Source organism: Solanum tuberosum, unplaced genomic scaffold, assembly GCF_000226075.1.
Source record: "Solanum tuberosum cultivar DM 1-3 516 R44 unplaced genomic scaffold, SolTub_3.0 scf00262, whole genome shotgun sequence".
In the NCBI taxonomy this organism is placed as follows: domain Eukaryota; kingdom Viridiplantae; phylum Streptophyta; class Magnoliopsida; order Solanales; family Solanaceae; genus Solanum; species Solanum tuberosum.
In genome coordinates this window covers 307,744-321,105 of record NW_006239186.1, presented here as the reverse complement: position 1 = coordinate 321,105, position 13,362 = coordinate 307,744, and the positions used below count along the sequence as shown (strand labels likewise).

The 13,362-nt window shown below is 32.8% G+C and overlaps 1 protein-coding gene and 1 pseudogene across 1 annotated transcript; one reads left to right on the top strand and one right to left on the bottom strand.

Annotated features, from left to right (window-relative positions):
* The first annotated feature begins 4,317 nt into the window (after positions 1 to 4,317).
* On the top strand, positions 4,318 to 5,916 carry LOC102606133 (probable glutathione S-transferase parA; annotated as a pseudogene).
* Positions 5,917 to 6,141: 225 nt separating this feature from the next.
* On the bottom strand, positions 6,142 to 11,632 carry LOC102605796 (nucleobase-ascorbate transporter 1). Its single transcript, XM_006357899.2, has 14 exons — positions 11,368 to 11,632; positions 10,173 to 10,270; positions 9,852 to 10,028; positions 9,357 to 9,457; positions 9,199 to 9,274; positions 8,722 to 8,781; positions 8,453 to 8,640; positions 8,270 to 8,366; positions 7,824 to 7,910; positions 7,552 to 7,610; positions 7,375 to 7,466; positions 7,146 to 7,223; positions 6,910 to 7,070; positions 6,142 to 6,757 (listed from the first exon to the last, which is right to left on the bottom strand). The coding sequence occupies exons 1-14, from the start codon at positions 11,447 to 11,449 to the stop codon at positions 6,545 to 6,547; spliced, it is 1,569 nt and encodes a 522-aa protein (XP_006357961.1). The 5' UTR covers positions 11,450 to 11,632; the 3' UTR covers positions 6,142 to 6,544.
* Between the last annotated feature and the right edge of the window lie 1,730 nt (positions 11,633 to 13,362).

Below are 13,362 nucleotides of genomic sequence, written 5' to 3'. Positions count from 1 at the left end.
TTTGCCCACGTGGACATAAAAAATAATGCAAAATTATAAATAATAATGTGTCCACGTGGGCATATATATACCTTTAAAATACACTATTAAATAGTTCAGGGGGTAAAAAATACGGTATTAAATATTCTAGGGAGGTAATAGGTCCTTATGAAAGTTTAGTATCGCAACAACAAATTCGACCAAAGTTGAGGTATTTTTCAGACCCTTATCCCTATTTTTTACTATAATACTACACCAACATGTTTTGATTATATATATTCATTCTATTTATATAATAAAATAATTACTTACAAAACAAATTGAGGTTTTTTCTAATATTAGTTTAGTAAATTTCTCAATAAATATATAAAGTATCAATAAAATTCATGGATTATACTGAATTAGTACTTTTCATGCTAGTTTTCTTCTCGGATAATGTAGATAAACTTACACTAAGGACCAATTTGAACACGCGATATGAAATCAGAATGATATAAAATTGAAGTTTTAATTGAATATGCAGTTTGAATTTCTTAAGTTGTATATTTTTTTTTCTTAAACATGCAAACCACACATGTTGTGAAAATTATCAAATTTGTCCAATTCTTATGTAGTCTTACCAAATGAGTGAACCATAATTTATAAATAGGATACCAAAATATCCTAAGGTGCACATTGACAAATCACATATATCTGTGTTTCTTTTATAAATAAATAATTTTCGATTTACAAACTTTCAAATATACATAAACTTAAAAAGATCCACTAGTTAACAATAATAGTAACTAATTATTCTTTAATGTAATTCTTTCACATCATACCAAGAATTTATTCATTCCAAACTTGATTTTTTTTCTGATTTGAAATTGAAATCACGATTTCAAATTTTCATATGAAATTGCACAACCAAACACCAACTAGCAATTGCTAATTTTATTGCTCGGATTCGTGATTAATAAATTATAAAATGACATTTTTAACCTTGGTAAGCTGATGCCTACCAAGAAAAATAAAAAATCCAGGCCCAAACGGGTCCAGTGTTTCAGAATTAGGGTTTCATACACCTGGACTTGTCTATATAAAGTGATATTCACCTCTCTAGCCTCGTTCATCCACGGCTTCCTCTGTCTCTCCATGAAATTCTTATATATTGTTTACTATAACTATTTGATTCATTGTTAGCCTTTTTTCTATGTTTAATTTGTAGCTATCTTTTCACCTATGAGGAAGACATCCCAGGAATAGGAAGTGCCGTATGACACTTTAAACTGCAGCGGCGGCGCAGTTTCCACTCTCGTTCCCATCCACCGTTGATCGGATTCTTTCCAGTCTCCGTTCAATTGTCGGGATCTGTGGCCTTCTGCTCCGCCGCTGTGTGTGTGATTTGTAACGGGTCTCTGAGGTTTCTTCTATTTTTGAATAATTTGTACTCTTTATCTGTCCGATGCCACGTCGACGGTAGCAAAATGCGATGACCGAAGATGCTATGATTGGACGAATAACAAGTTTTAATTAACGTTTCGCATTCTGATAGGAATCTGTGTATGGATTTTTTTCAATTCCTTCACGGAGCCGTTTCGTGCGATTACATTCCTTTTCATATTTATAATTTATTTTGAAGCCAATGATGATTTTTATATAAATATTTGGAATTACCGTCTGAACATTATTGATGTGTTATTGACTATCTGAGGCTTCACTATTATTTTTCATCTCATCTGAATATTAATTTACCAAGTCTAAATTCTATTTAAATTTATGACTAAAATTAATTAATATTAGATATTGTGATAAAAAATTTCATATTTTTAATGTTTGCACAATCCAAACAAATAGAATTGAGGAAAGACTATGAATTATCAGTATTAAATTTCTTAATACGTAATTATTTTTGGAGCGCATAGTTTCGTGTCAAAATCAATTTGTTTAATCTGTCTAACCCATTTCGTCTGCCCATTCATGAGTTCAGCCCATTAAAATTTGATTTATATGTAATTTGAATTGATTTGAAATTTTTTGTCAGACTATTTTTTTCAATTTGTTAAGGTATATACAGCCCTAAAAAAAGAAAAAAAAATATTTTTATTAACTACTAAAATATTTTTAAAAATCAATTAAAAAGTTTGTCAAGTTACCTTATTATCCATAAAATTTCTTCAAATGTCAATACATTTTGCTATATCATTTTCCTGTTAGTATCGATTCAACTTATTAAAACCAAATCAATCCATTAGCCTATAGAAAAGTTAAGCAAGCTTCTGATTCTGCAAGATTGTTACAATAATTAGAATTGTGGCTTCCCTTGAGAAGAAAAACAGGTTCTTATGGTAGTAGCAAAGTAAATAAGTTGCCAAGGAAGTTGGTTTTGTAGCTTGGTACGGCTACAATTGTGAACAAAAAAACATGCTTTTAATTATCTCAAAATTTGCAATAAACATCTTGTGTAACGTTTGTTAAAAATATATCAGTTTAAAGTTAAACCAACAACTAACAAAAAAACTGGTAAACCAGTAGTCAATAAAGTTATAAAACTAACAATAAACTGGTAAACAAGAAGTCAAAAAAGTTTAAACTGGTAAACTATAATAACAAAGAAATTAGAAAGAAAAAAAAATTAAACACACATGAGCACTGTGATCTCGTTGGAGTATAACCATGAGTTGGTAAAATTCTGACGGAGGGAAAACTTTAAACTTGAAATATAATATATGAGAAGAACAAAATTATGATAGAATATGGAGAATTAGGAGAAATATGCTTGATACATATATTTAATTTAGCGATTAGTTTTTTAAAATGTGCTTGACACATTTATTTATTTTAATGGATTAGTTTTTTAACTTTCAACAGTTAGTTTTTAAAGAAAAGTTATTAGAAAAATGTTTATTGCAAATTTTGGGATAGCTAAAGAACATTTTTTGTTCATAATTATAGCATAAATAAAGATGTTTTTTAAGTTTGGTTTATACATGATTCTAGCCCAATACTCAACAGACTAATGTATTGAGAAACTACCAAACTAACATAAAATGAAAAAGAAGAAAATGGAAACAACAGTAAAGAGTCAGGCACCAAAACAAATATTTTTTAACCCTAAACACTAGAAGAGATTCTCTCTAAAAGCACACATCAAAATGGATAGTTTGTCCATTTATAACTATCATCTTTTAACGCTCTAGTCCCCGTTAATTTCAAATTCATCCAAACTAATATTTCACAAATCTTAAAGGTACTACATCGTTATGTCATGCGAATTGGAGCACTGTCCATTTCATTTCTACGACATCTAGTATTGTTGACTCCAGAAGTTCTCAAACATGCTCATTCTGTTTTTCTTCAGATTCTTTTAAAAATGTCATCCTTAGAAGATTCTCATCTTCTACAAATTTCATATTGATGTGTAAAGTCGTTGTATCACTGTCGAAAGAGGCTATCCTCACCCGTGAAAGAATGATTATGTTTCATTTAAGAGCATGTTTTCTATCCATCGAAAATAATCACATCCATCATTTTTCTGAAATAACAAAAAATGAAATCAAGTGAATATTTATATATTTTGAAGTGGACAACTTAATTCTTTTACCTTTGAATGTGCACAACTCCAAAACTTACTATCATAATTTCTTGGAGTCATCAATGTTTTCATTTTACAATACTCTTTGCATTTATAAACATCTGGTTCAACTCAATATACAGACTTTCTGAATTGCTGAGACATGACTATCAAATTTCAAAATTCAAGATATAAAGTATGAAAAAGTAGAAGATGAATGAAAAAATGTGGAGTGAATAACCCATATTTATGGTTGAAGAAAGAGATATAAATTCACGTGAGCGGGGTTAACAAAAAGAATTATACTTCACTCATTTGTGGGCGAACTGTCATTTTTTTGGGTATGTGTTTTTAGAAAGGATCTCCTTTAATATTTAGGATTCAAAAAGTATCCGTTTTGATGCCACCGACAATAAACACGAACAGACAATCAGTTAGGTAAAAAGAAAATTTATTAGATATAGCGAACCCACACAAAAAAGCCTAAATCTTTTCTATTTTGAAGTAAGAGCAACAAAGATGATTGGAGGGATAAATAATTGGTCATTTCGTCAAAAATTCTATTTAGACAAGTACAATCTAACAATTACAAAACTAAAATTTAGAAATTCTAGTTCCACAATTATCCCTAAACACAAGGTACAAAGAGTGCAAGTTTAGTTTTTTCTAGTGGAAAAAATATTTTCCAAATTGGCTTGCTGTGATTTTATTCCACTTTCTTGGATAAGAAGAATTTCTCAGTGTCCAAAACCAAATTTTCCACCTCCTAAAACCTACGTAAATAATGACGATATGAGTATTTTATCACAACAAAAATATGTTTTTTCTCTTTGGATAGTGTATAAATAGAAGTAGCAAAGTATTTTGTGATTTCATTCATTGTCCAACTTAACTATTCATTTAAAAAATGGAAGGCACCAATAATGTGGTTCTACTGGATTTCTGGGCAAGCTCATTTGGTATGAGGCTAAGAATTGCATTGGCATTAAAAGGGATCCAATATGAAGGGAGAGAGGAAAATTTATTTGATAAAAGTCCTCTGCTTCTAAAGATGAACTCTGTTCATAAAAAAATCCCTGTTGTGAGTCTCTTATCATTCTTGAGTACATTGATCAAGTTTGGCATGACAAATATCCCTTACTTCCTTCTCACCCTTATGATAGATCCCAAGCCAGATTTTGGGCTGACTATATAGATAAAAAGGTATGATTGTTTGTTCATATTAATAGTCGTAGTATTGCTCCTGTAGTTTCTTATCCTTCATCATTTGTTGATTTGTACCTCGGTTATTGTAATATTTTGTTGTACTTTTGTTATATTAGAAGTAGCTTCTCCACCTCTCAGGTAAATATAAGATTTGCATACTCTCTACCCTCCTAAGACCCCAGTTTGTGAGACTACACTGGTTATTATTTTATTGTTGATAAAGATAAGATTTACGTACATTCTACCCTCCTCAGATCCCGCTTTGTGAGACTACACTGGATATACTATGAGACTATATGTTGTTTGTTGTACTTCCGTTACATCAAAAGTAGCCCCTCCACCTCTAAGGTATAGATAAGATATGCTTACACTCTATCCTCCTCAGACCCCACTTTGTGAGACTACACAGGTTATAATGTGAGACTATTTGTTGTTTGTTGTACTTCTAATACATCAAAAGTAGCCCCTCCACCTCTGAGGTAAAGATAAGATATGAGTATACTCTACCCTCCTCAAACCTCACTTTGTGAGACTACACATGTTATAATGTTGTTGTTGATAAAAACAATTTCTCTTTTACTTTTACTGATTCCTTTACTACTTATGGATATCGCAGATATATAGCACAGGAAGAAGAGTTTGGAGTGGTAAAGGTGAAGATCAAGAGGAAGCAAAGAAGGACTTAATAGAAATTTTCAAGACATTGGAAGGAGAGCTTGGAGACAAAACATACTTTGGTGGTGATGAGAATTTGGGTTTTGTGGATGTGGCTTTGGTTCCTTTCTCTAGTTGGTTTTATTCTAATGAGACTTGTGCAAATTTCAGTATAGAAGCAGAGTGTTCAATACTAGTGGCATGGGCTAAAAGATGCATGGAAATTGAGAGTGTCTCAAACTCCCTTCCTCATCCTCACAAAATCTATGCTTATGTCTTGGAACTCAAGAACAAATTTGGTCTACCCTAGCCTAGTTACTCACACCACTTTAATCGAGGAAGCTTAGTAGCTCGATTGGTTTGTTACGTGAACTTTTTCCTTGAATTAATGTAGTGTACGCCAGAGTGAATTTACTGTGTAATTTAGATATTTTGTACTGTCACATAATTTCTTTGCATCAATAGTTGGTTGAGTTAAATAAATAAAGTATAAGCTCTATATGTGATCAAGTTGATATTCTTAAGAGTTCTACAACTGAGGTTAATAGTTCCTTCATATATGTAAGTTTTGTTTATTGGAACTGAGAAATTTTGGCACAGAATGGGAGCAAAAGTCATGTTTCAACACTTCAAGTTTCAAAAGTCTTTCTCCAATTGAGCAGATTTTCTAGGATTGTCCAAATAGGCTCAAATTACAATTCGTTTCGAAGATGATCTCTCATTTTTTTTTTACATTATAATCATTGCTGCTATAGATCCCTCAACATAACATACACAAAAACAAAGTGAGGGAGAAGTTTTTTTTTTCTTTATTCATCAAAGTGCAATAGTTACACAACATTGATCAGTAAGCTCTATAGATTCCTACTTGGGACCTTGCTAGCCAATGAAAAGGGTGGTACACGTAGCATCCCACGTTCACACATCAATATTTTGACCTATGGAACATCAGACTATTGAACGTGGGATCAATAGGTCAGATGGAGACAACTTTACTGTTGCACCAAAGCTCCCTTTCTGACCTCTTTAGCAAATGCCCACAAAAAATCGAAGAAATTCAGGTTACAAAAATTAGCTTGTGATCACGAATCTGTAGGCTTTTATCTATCAGGTTAACTTAATTGCAAATGAGAAGTAAGCTTTTCACCCTTGCTACGTAGGAGGAAAGAACCGGTTGAGATTGAATGGCAACGTGTAGAACTCTTCGTTTCTGTTGTCACCTCTGAAAGTTCTGAACTTCACCCACCAAGGCATGCCCCGGTCTTTCTTTGCTTTCTCCACATCCAATGTGTTGTCAAGAAACACAGCAACTATTAGCCCCACCATTGGAGGTGACGTGAATATAGTGTTGACAAATGCATTGAACTGCAAAGCAAAATGCCAACATTTCAGACCAATTTTACAACAACAACATACCCAGTGTAACTCCACAAGTGGGGTCTGTAGAAGGTAGAGTGTATGCAGACCTTATCCCAACGTATATAATTGAAGCTGCAGGTGATTTAAATAGTACTCACCCATCCGGCGTTGGTTTGAACAAGACCATGACGAGCTGGATACCAATATTCATTGAAAAATTGTGGAATTGATATCCCGAGGAACAGAGATAGTCCCGTTATAATGAGATTCCTCATACAATTCAAATTTGTGAACTGAAGAAATGATAATCCAACGGAGCCTGCAGAAGTGAAACCAACCTTACTATCTGGAGAAAATCACAAATAAAACTATGTTATCTGAAATAATAGCATACCTACAAGTCCAAACAGAACACAATACAGTGCCGCATATATCGGGAAAGGTATCGATGCAAAAACAGCCCCAAACTTCCCTGCATACAGCAAACAGTTTTTTTTAAAGTGCAGTTTAAAACATCTCGGTATTTCTGAAATTCAACATCAAATACTAGAAAAAATAGCAAGGGAATAAATTAAAAAGTATTCAGGAAAATATATAACTTGATAGAATGTGAATGTACTTACCAAGCATAGAAAAGAATATCATGAAACCAGCAGAAATTTGAACAACTCTACGACTTCCAACTCGAGTCAATCCAAGAAGTCCCACATTTTCTCTGAAATGAATTGCGATGGTTACTTCTTACCTATAAATCATCCCAAACTACAGAGAGGGCTATATTGTGATGCCTGAATTCTTACACAGAAACAGTGGAACCAGTGCATGTTCCAAAAAGTCCATCAAGCAAAATGCCTATTCCCTGCAAAATGAAAATTAGAACAATAAAATGTTTGTTTTTTTAAAAAAAAAAATGAACTTAATCAAAAGAACTAATAATGAGAATCTGCTTTTACAGTTACGAAATTATTGGCAACAAAATATTAGTATCAATTAGAAACTTCCCAGAAATGTTGTCTAATTCTCCGCAATCAAAAAGAGCAAGGCATAGCACACAAGAATTAAGAAAAGGTACCTGCCATCCAATGCCACGGCTTAGTACATAGGCAGGAGGTGGAGTGGCAATTGCAAGACGAGATGCCGCCATATAAGCTCCGGTTGACTGCACATAGTAAAAGTCAGAAAATACTATTTTCCATATGACAGAAAATGAATCTTCATCAAGTGAAAATAATAACTAAGACGAAAGCAATTGTATTGCAATGATCTCACATTATTCAACTTTAGAGGCATTCATTACTATTTTCATTGAGAAAAGATTAAAAGATACAAAAAGGAGTTCAAAACATCCAATTTAAGGAAAGCTTCAAAGAAACAGTCCAAGCACAGTAAGACAAATTTGGCTAAGTACTGATCGTCGATCAGCTATCAATAGCTCTTTGTAAAATATCCTCGTCATCTGAATCAGTTCTGTTCATTTTTGCTAAATGAATGAAGAAAAGAAGCAGGTCTGTTAAGTACCTCAACCATTGAGACAACAACTGCAGACATCATAGCAAAAGAATGCCCCGCTGCAAAAGTAGGAGGACCCCATTGCAGGGGATATGGGAATTTGAACCTGAAATTATATTGCAAAGGGAAGTTTAAAAACATTGGGGCACATCAATAATTGTATTTTAAAAGAACACCAAGCACTAAACACACCATGGAGCAGTAGAAATGAGATTCGCTCTATCAGTGCGGCAATTATGTTGAGTTATAGCATGTTTGCCATGGTACGCCCCACTAGCCGTCAGAATAATGGAATATATCCAGATAATGGAAACACAAATCAAAACAGGGAATCGCTCGAAAATTGGAAAATCCCTCATTGGTTTAACATTCTTTAGATACTGCAAAAACATAAGTGTTACTTGAGTGAACTCAAGAGAGTATGAGTGAGCAATGTTCCATTATTTTAAAGCACTACTTACTTGTGACAAGCCAATGACCAACAATAGCATTGGAAGCCCAATTTCAATGCAATTCCCTAGCTGCAAATATGAGCAAACAATTCATTAAAAGAGGGAAAAGATGATTCAGCTCACCACTTGTTTTATGAGTAATTAGTGATAGTAACTCGAGGGTCATATAAATCGAACAATCTAAATTCGGAGAAGGAAAATAAAAATTATACTTGAGACTTCATGGTAGAAATAATTTTTTCTAGAACTCGAAGCAAATCATAAACCAGACAAAAAATCAGCTTATTAAATTTTTTTGGTTATACACAGCCGTTAGCATGCCATATTGAATTCTGAATATTTTGCTCCAGTTAGGAAAAATAAAGAGAAGCCTTATAGAACTTCAAAAAGCATCAAACCAAGTTTCAACAATGGTGAGAAAGAGTTAACAAGAAATAAGTTCAAGACAAGTGGCTTCCCAGTATAACAGTGGCAATAAATACTTACTGCAGGAAAACCTCGCTGAAATAAGCCGAAACCAACTAATCCCACAACAGGTGCCATCCCAAGGGGACTGAAAAACCTGTAAATGAGCAGCAAGCCAGTCAAGAATATGGCCAAGTACTTACTCTACCTAACTGAGCAATAAAATACCAGTACCATACCGTGAGAAGAGCCCCCAAACTTGGCTGTATCCCAAAATAATTTGAATGCTAGCTGCAACAATTAAAGCTCCTTGAATAGCTCGCATCGTATGTACAAATCTCTGCGGTACAGTGAAATCCTTAAACATCTTTTTGTAGAAGATTATGGGTACAATATGAAAAAAAACTAAAATACGGATCAATATATCTCAATTGATCAGGTTTACAAAACCAACGCAGCCTAGGCAGTACATAATTTAATTAATGATGCCATAAGGATTGTTTTCAGATCAATCACTAGAGAAAACACAAAAAAAGGTATAATTTGTGCGCAATGAACTGGAAGAAGAAACATGTACAAGCTCACTTGCTGAATTTGCCAGTATATATCAGTCTAAAAAAAGGACTAACATGGTGGCGTAGCATTTTACAGACTACAAATATTATAGCCTTCAAAGAGTCTGCTGATCATTGAAACAAATCTGATTGAGAAATGACCGAGTTTCAAACACTTACTACATGTGGATCACTAATTCGTTGAAGATGTGAATCGCTAATTATATAGACTATAGGAATGACATATGCAAAGGAACCTCCAACAACAGCGGGCAACCGAGTTCCAAACAGTGCTTGGAGAAGTGTATTTATTCCAGCCACAAAGAGTAGCGTTTGTATAACCCTTGCTTTGTCCCCCTGAATAGAGAAATGACAGATCTTTTTGATGAGTAAATAAGCTTGAGATTTCACTGTTTTATGCTAATACAGAGATATCAGTTCTTTCCACTGTTGCACATGGACTGTGATACATATGATAAGATAACCAGAGAATCAGCTTACATCTGATCCGCCCATTAAGGGTACAAGCGCTGAGGGGATCATCACACTTGTGCCGAGCACTAATATGTAATTCTGAAAGGCTAACAAGATGGTTTCAACTGCAGATAAGAAAAAATTGCTTTAGTAAATACACAAGGTGATAGTGATGACACTTCACACTGATGTTGTCTAATGATTAGCTAGACATGACAGTTCAAAACAATAATAAGTAACAACAACTAAAACTACCACTACGCCTCAATCCAAGCAATTTAGGGGGAGGGACTGTTCAAAAAGAAACGAAACGAACACTTGCATAACCTATTAAAGATTTTGAACTTTTCTATACTACCAATTGTTTCCCCATGTTAAATACACAATAATCTGCACAAGAAAAGTTTATATTTGTAGCAATATTTGAATAATCAGACAAGTCCCAATGTTAAATGGCACTAATGTGTCAGCATTCTTCTAAAAACCAATTGTTTAGAGATTAACTGAGCAAAGGCTTCATCAGCCATTAGACCTTCCAAATATCCTTGAATTGAACTACATTTATAACAAGCCTTACACTGCAATACCAACCAGAAAAAAAAATTCTTTTGTTCATTCAGAATTTACCTGAAATGTGTATTACTTAAAGAAAAAAAGAAACCTTACTGTGACATGGTTAAGAAATGCTAGGAAAGTGAACTCCTCTATCAACCCAAAAGCCCAAAATTAAGCAAGATAGCAGTCATAAACAGGAATTAAAATGTCATCAAAGTTCCAATCTTTAATACAACAAAAGAAGAAACATCAAAAGCCCAAGATTGAGCAAGATAGCACTCATAAACAAGAAATAAATGTCAAAGTTACAATCTTTAATACAAAAAAGAATTTCTTTTTTTTATCAAAAGCAAGCCAACCAGCATTCACAGTACCCCATTTTGAACCATCAAACAATTAGTAAAGACAACTAAAAATATCACCTTTATAGGCACACAAAAACACAGAACCCCAAAGAAATGTTTCAAAAGTTGCCAACTTTGAAAATGTTAACCTTTCTCTCATCAATTCTAAATGGCCCACTCCACTCCTCCAAGGGGAGTAAATAAACAAAAACAAGAATGTCCCCAGCATTGTTTTTTCACATTCCAAACAAAACTCAAAACCAATGAAGACACAAACTGCAAGTTTAGAGCAAACATGAAGTAAAAAAAGAGAGAAAATATACCCCATGGAGGATTAGAGTCTATGCAGTACTCAAGGTCTTGAAGTTGTTCCATTGGAGGATGAGAAATGTCAGCCATTGTCATTTGGTTCTATTCTTCCTCTTCGCAGAATCAAAACAAAGAATATAACATAAAGAAGAAAGAATATTAACACACACTCAAAAACTCTAAAGAAAATAAAAGAGAGAATATTTGTGAACAAGAGAAAGAAAGCAGAGAACTAAGAACAAAGTAAAGCACAAGCCAGCAGCAATAGCACTAACACTATAACCCCCACCCCCCCAACCCCACAAGTTCAAAAGAGAAAAATACATTAAAAAATGACTAAGAAGAATTTACAAGGAATAAATGTCCCTCAGTATATTATTTAAAAACAAACATTCACATTATAGGGCTTGACTATGAAAATTGTGAGTATTTTAAAAAATATTTTTGTGTTTAAAGTGAAAAAAAAATATATTCAAAAGTTGAAGTTGGATAAAAACAATGTCCGACTCTTATAACCAAACAAGTTTTTCAAAATTTAACTTAGGCGAAAATATAAAAAAATTCATGATCAAACGCCTCGTCCTAGTGCGATTTTACTAGCCTGAGTTAAGAAAACTAAACTGCAAATAGAGCTTTTGTAGTCTATTTTTTGAAAGTTGTTCAACAAAAAAGGGCCTGATTATTGGTTATATTACAGAAATGCCACTGTTGTTGTTGGGTCCCACAAGAGTCAAAACTCAGAATGGTAAATTTCATGTTTCATCTTCCTCTGTGTCTCTTTAATTTTTGAATTTTAAATGTGAAATTCTGTTGGAAGAGACTATTCATGTAATTAGGACTCTTTTATTAAGTAAGTACTATTTTAGTTACTTGATGCCAATTTAAGTAGATAGTTTTTCTTTGTGTGAACACGGTTTTTTGTTTCAAAAAAGGTGGACAAAAATATTAATTTCAACAGTTTGATTTGCCTTTCTATGAATTATTATATGATTTATATATGTTTGTTATTTACATTTAGCTTATATATGTCAAAAAATTGGTGTGTATATTAAGAATTTTGTTTTCTGTAGGATATTTTAAGTAATATTTAATTTTGTTTTTCAGGATCCAAAAGAATCAATTTTGACCAAGAATATGAAATGTATTATACTGTCATTAGGGGTGTTCACGGGTTGGTTTGGATCGGTTATTGGTCAAAACCAAAACCAAACCAACTTGATTGGTTTTAAAATTATCAAAACCAAACCAAACCAAATACAATATACATTTATCGGTTTGGTTATTATCGGTTTCGGTTTGGTTTGGTTCGGTTATTCAGTTATTAACCATACACAAAAATAAAAGAAACAATTCATTTAAAATGTGAAAAAAGTGACAACAATCCATTCAAAACGAAAAATAGTTAGAATGACTTAAATTAGTAAACTTTCAATCACTAAATTTACTATCAATAAAGCTTTAAAATTCACTATATTGGCCTAGAAGGAAGAGACAATAACATTTTCAGTCCCACAAAGAATTGATATAGACACTCATATACATGAAATCAATAAGATAAATGTTTCATCTTGGGCATTTTTGCTTTCAATAAGTAAATTATAAAGAAATTTTAATGAAAATATGTATAAGATCTTTAAAATTGTTTATAAAAATAATATATTAAGTATGTATATTAATAAAATATATGTATATAATTCATCGGTTCGGTTCGGTTATTTCTTCAGGTTTTTTCGAATAAAACCATAACCAAACCAAATACTATCGGTTTTCAAAAATCTAAAACCAAACCAAACCAAACCCAAATAAAATCGGTTTTATTTTATCGGTTTGGTTTGGTTTTTCGGTTTGGATCGGTTTTTATCCAAACCGTGAACACCCCTAATCATAAGGTTATATTGAATTTTTAAGGAAAAAAAGTCTGAAATATATCCGAATTTTGACCGAAATTGCTATAACAATACCGAACTTTGGAAAAGACCTTTTACCCCTGCACTATTTAATAGTGTATT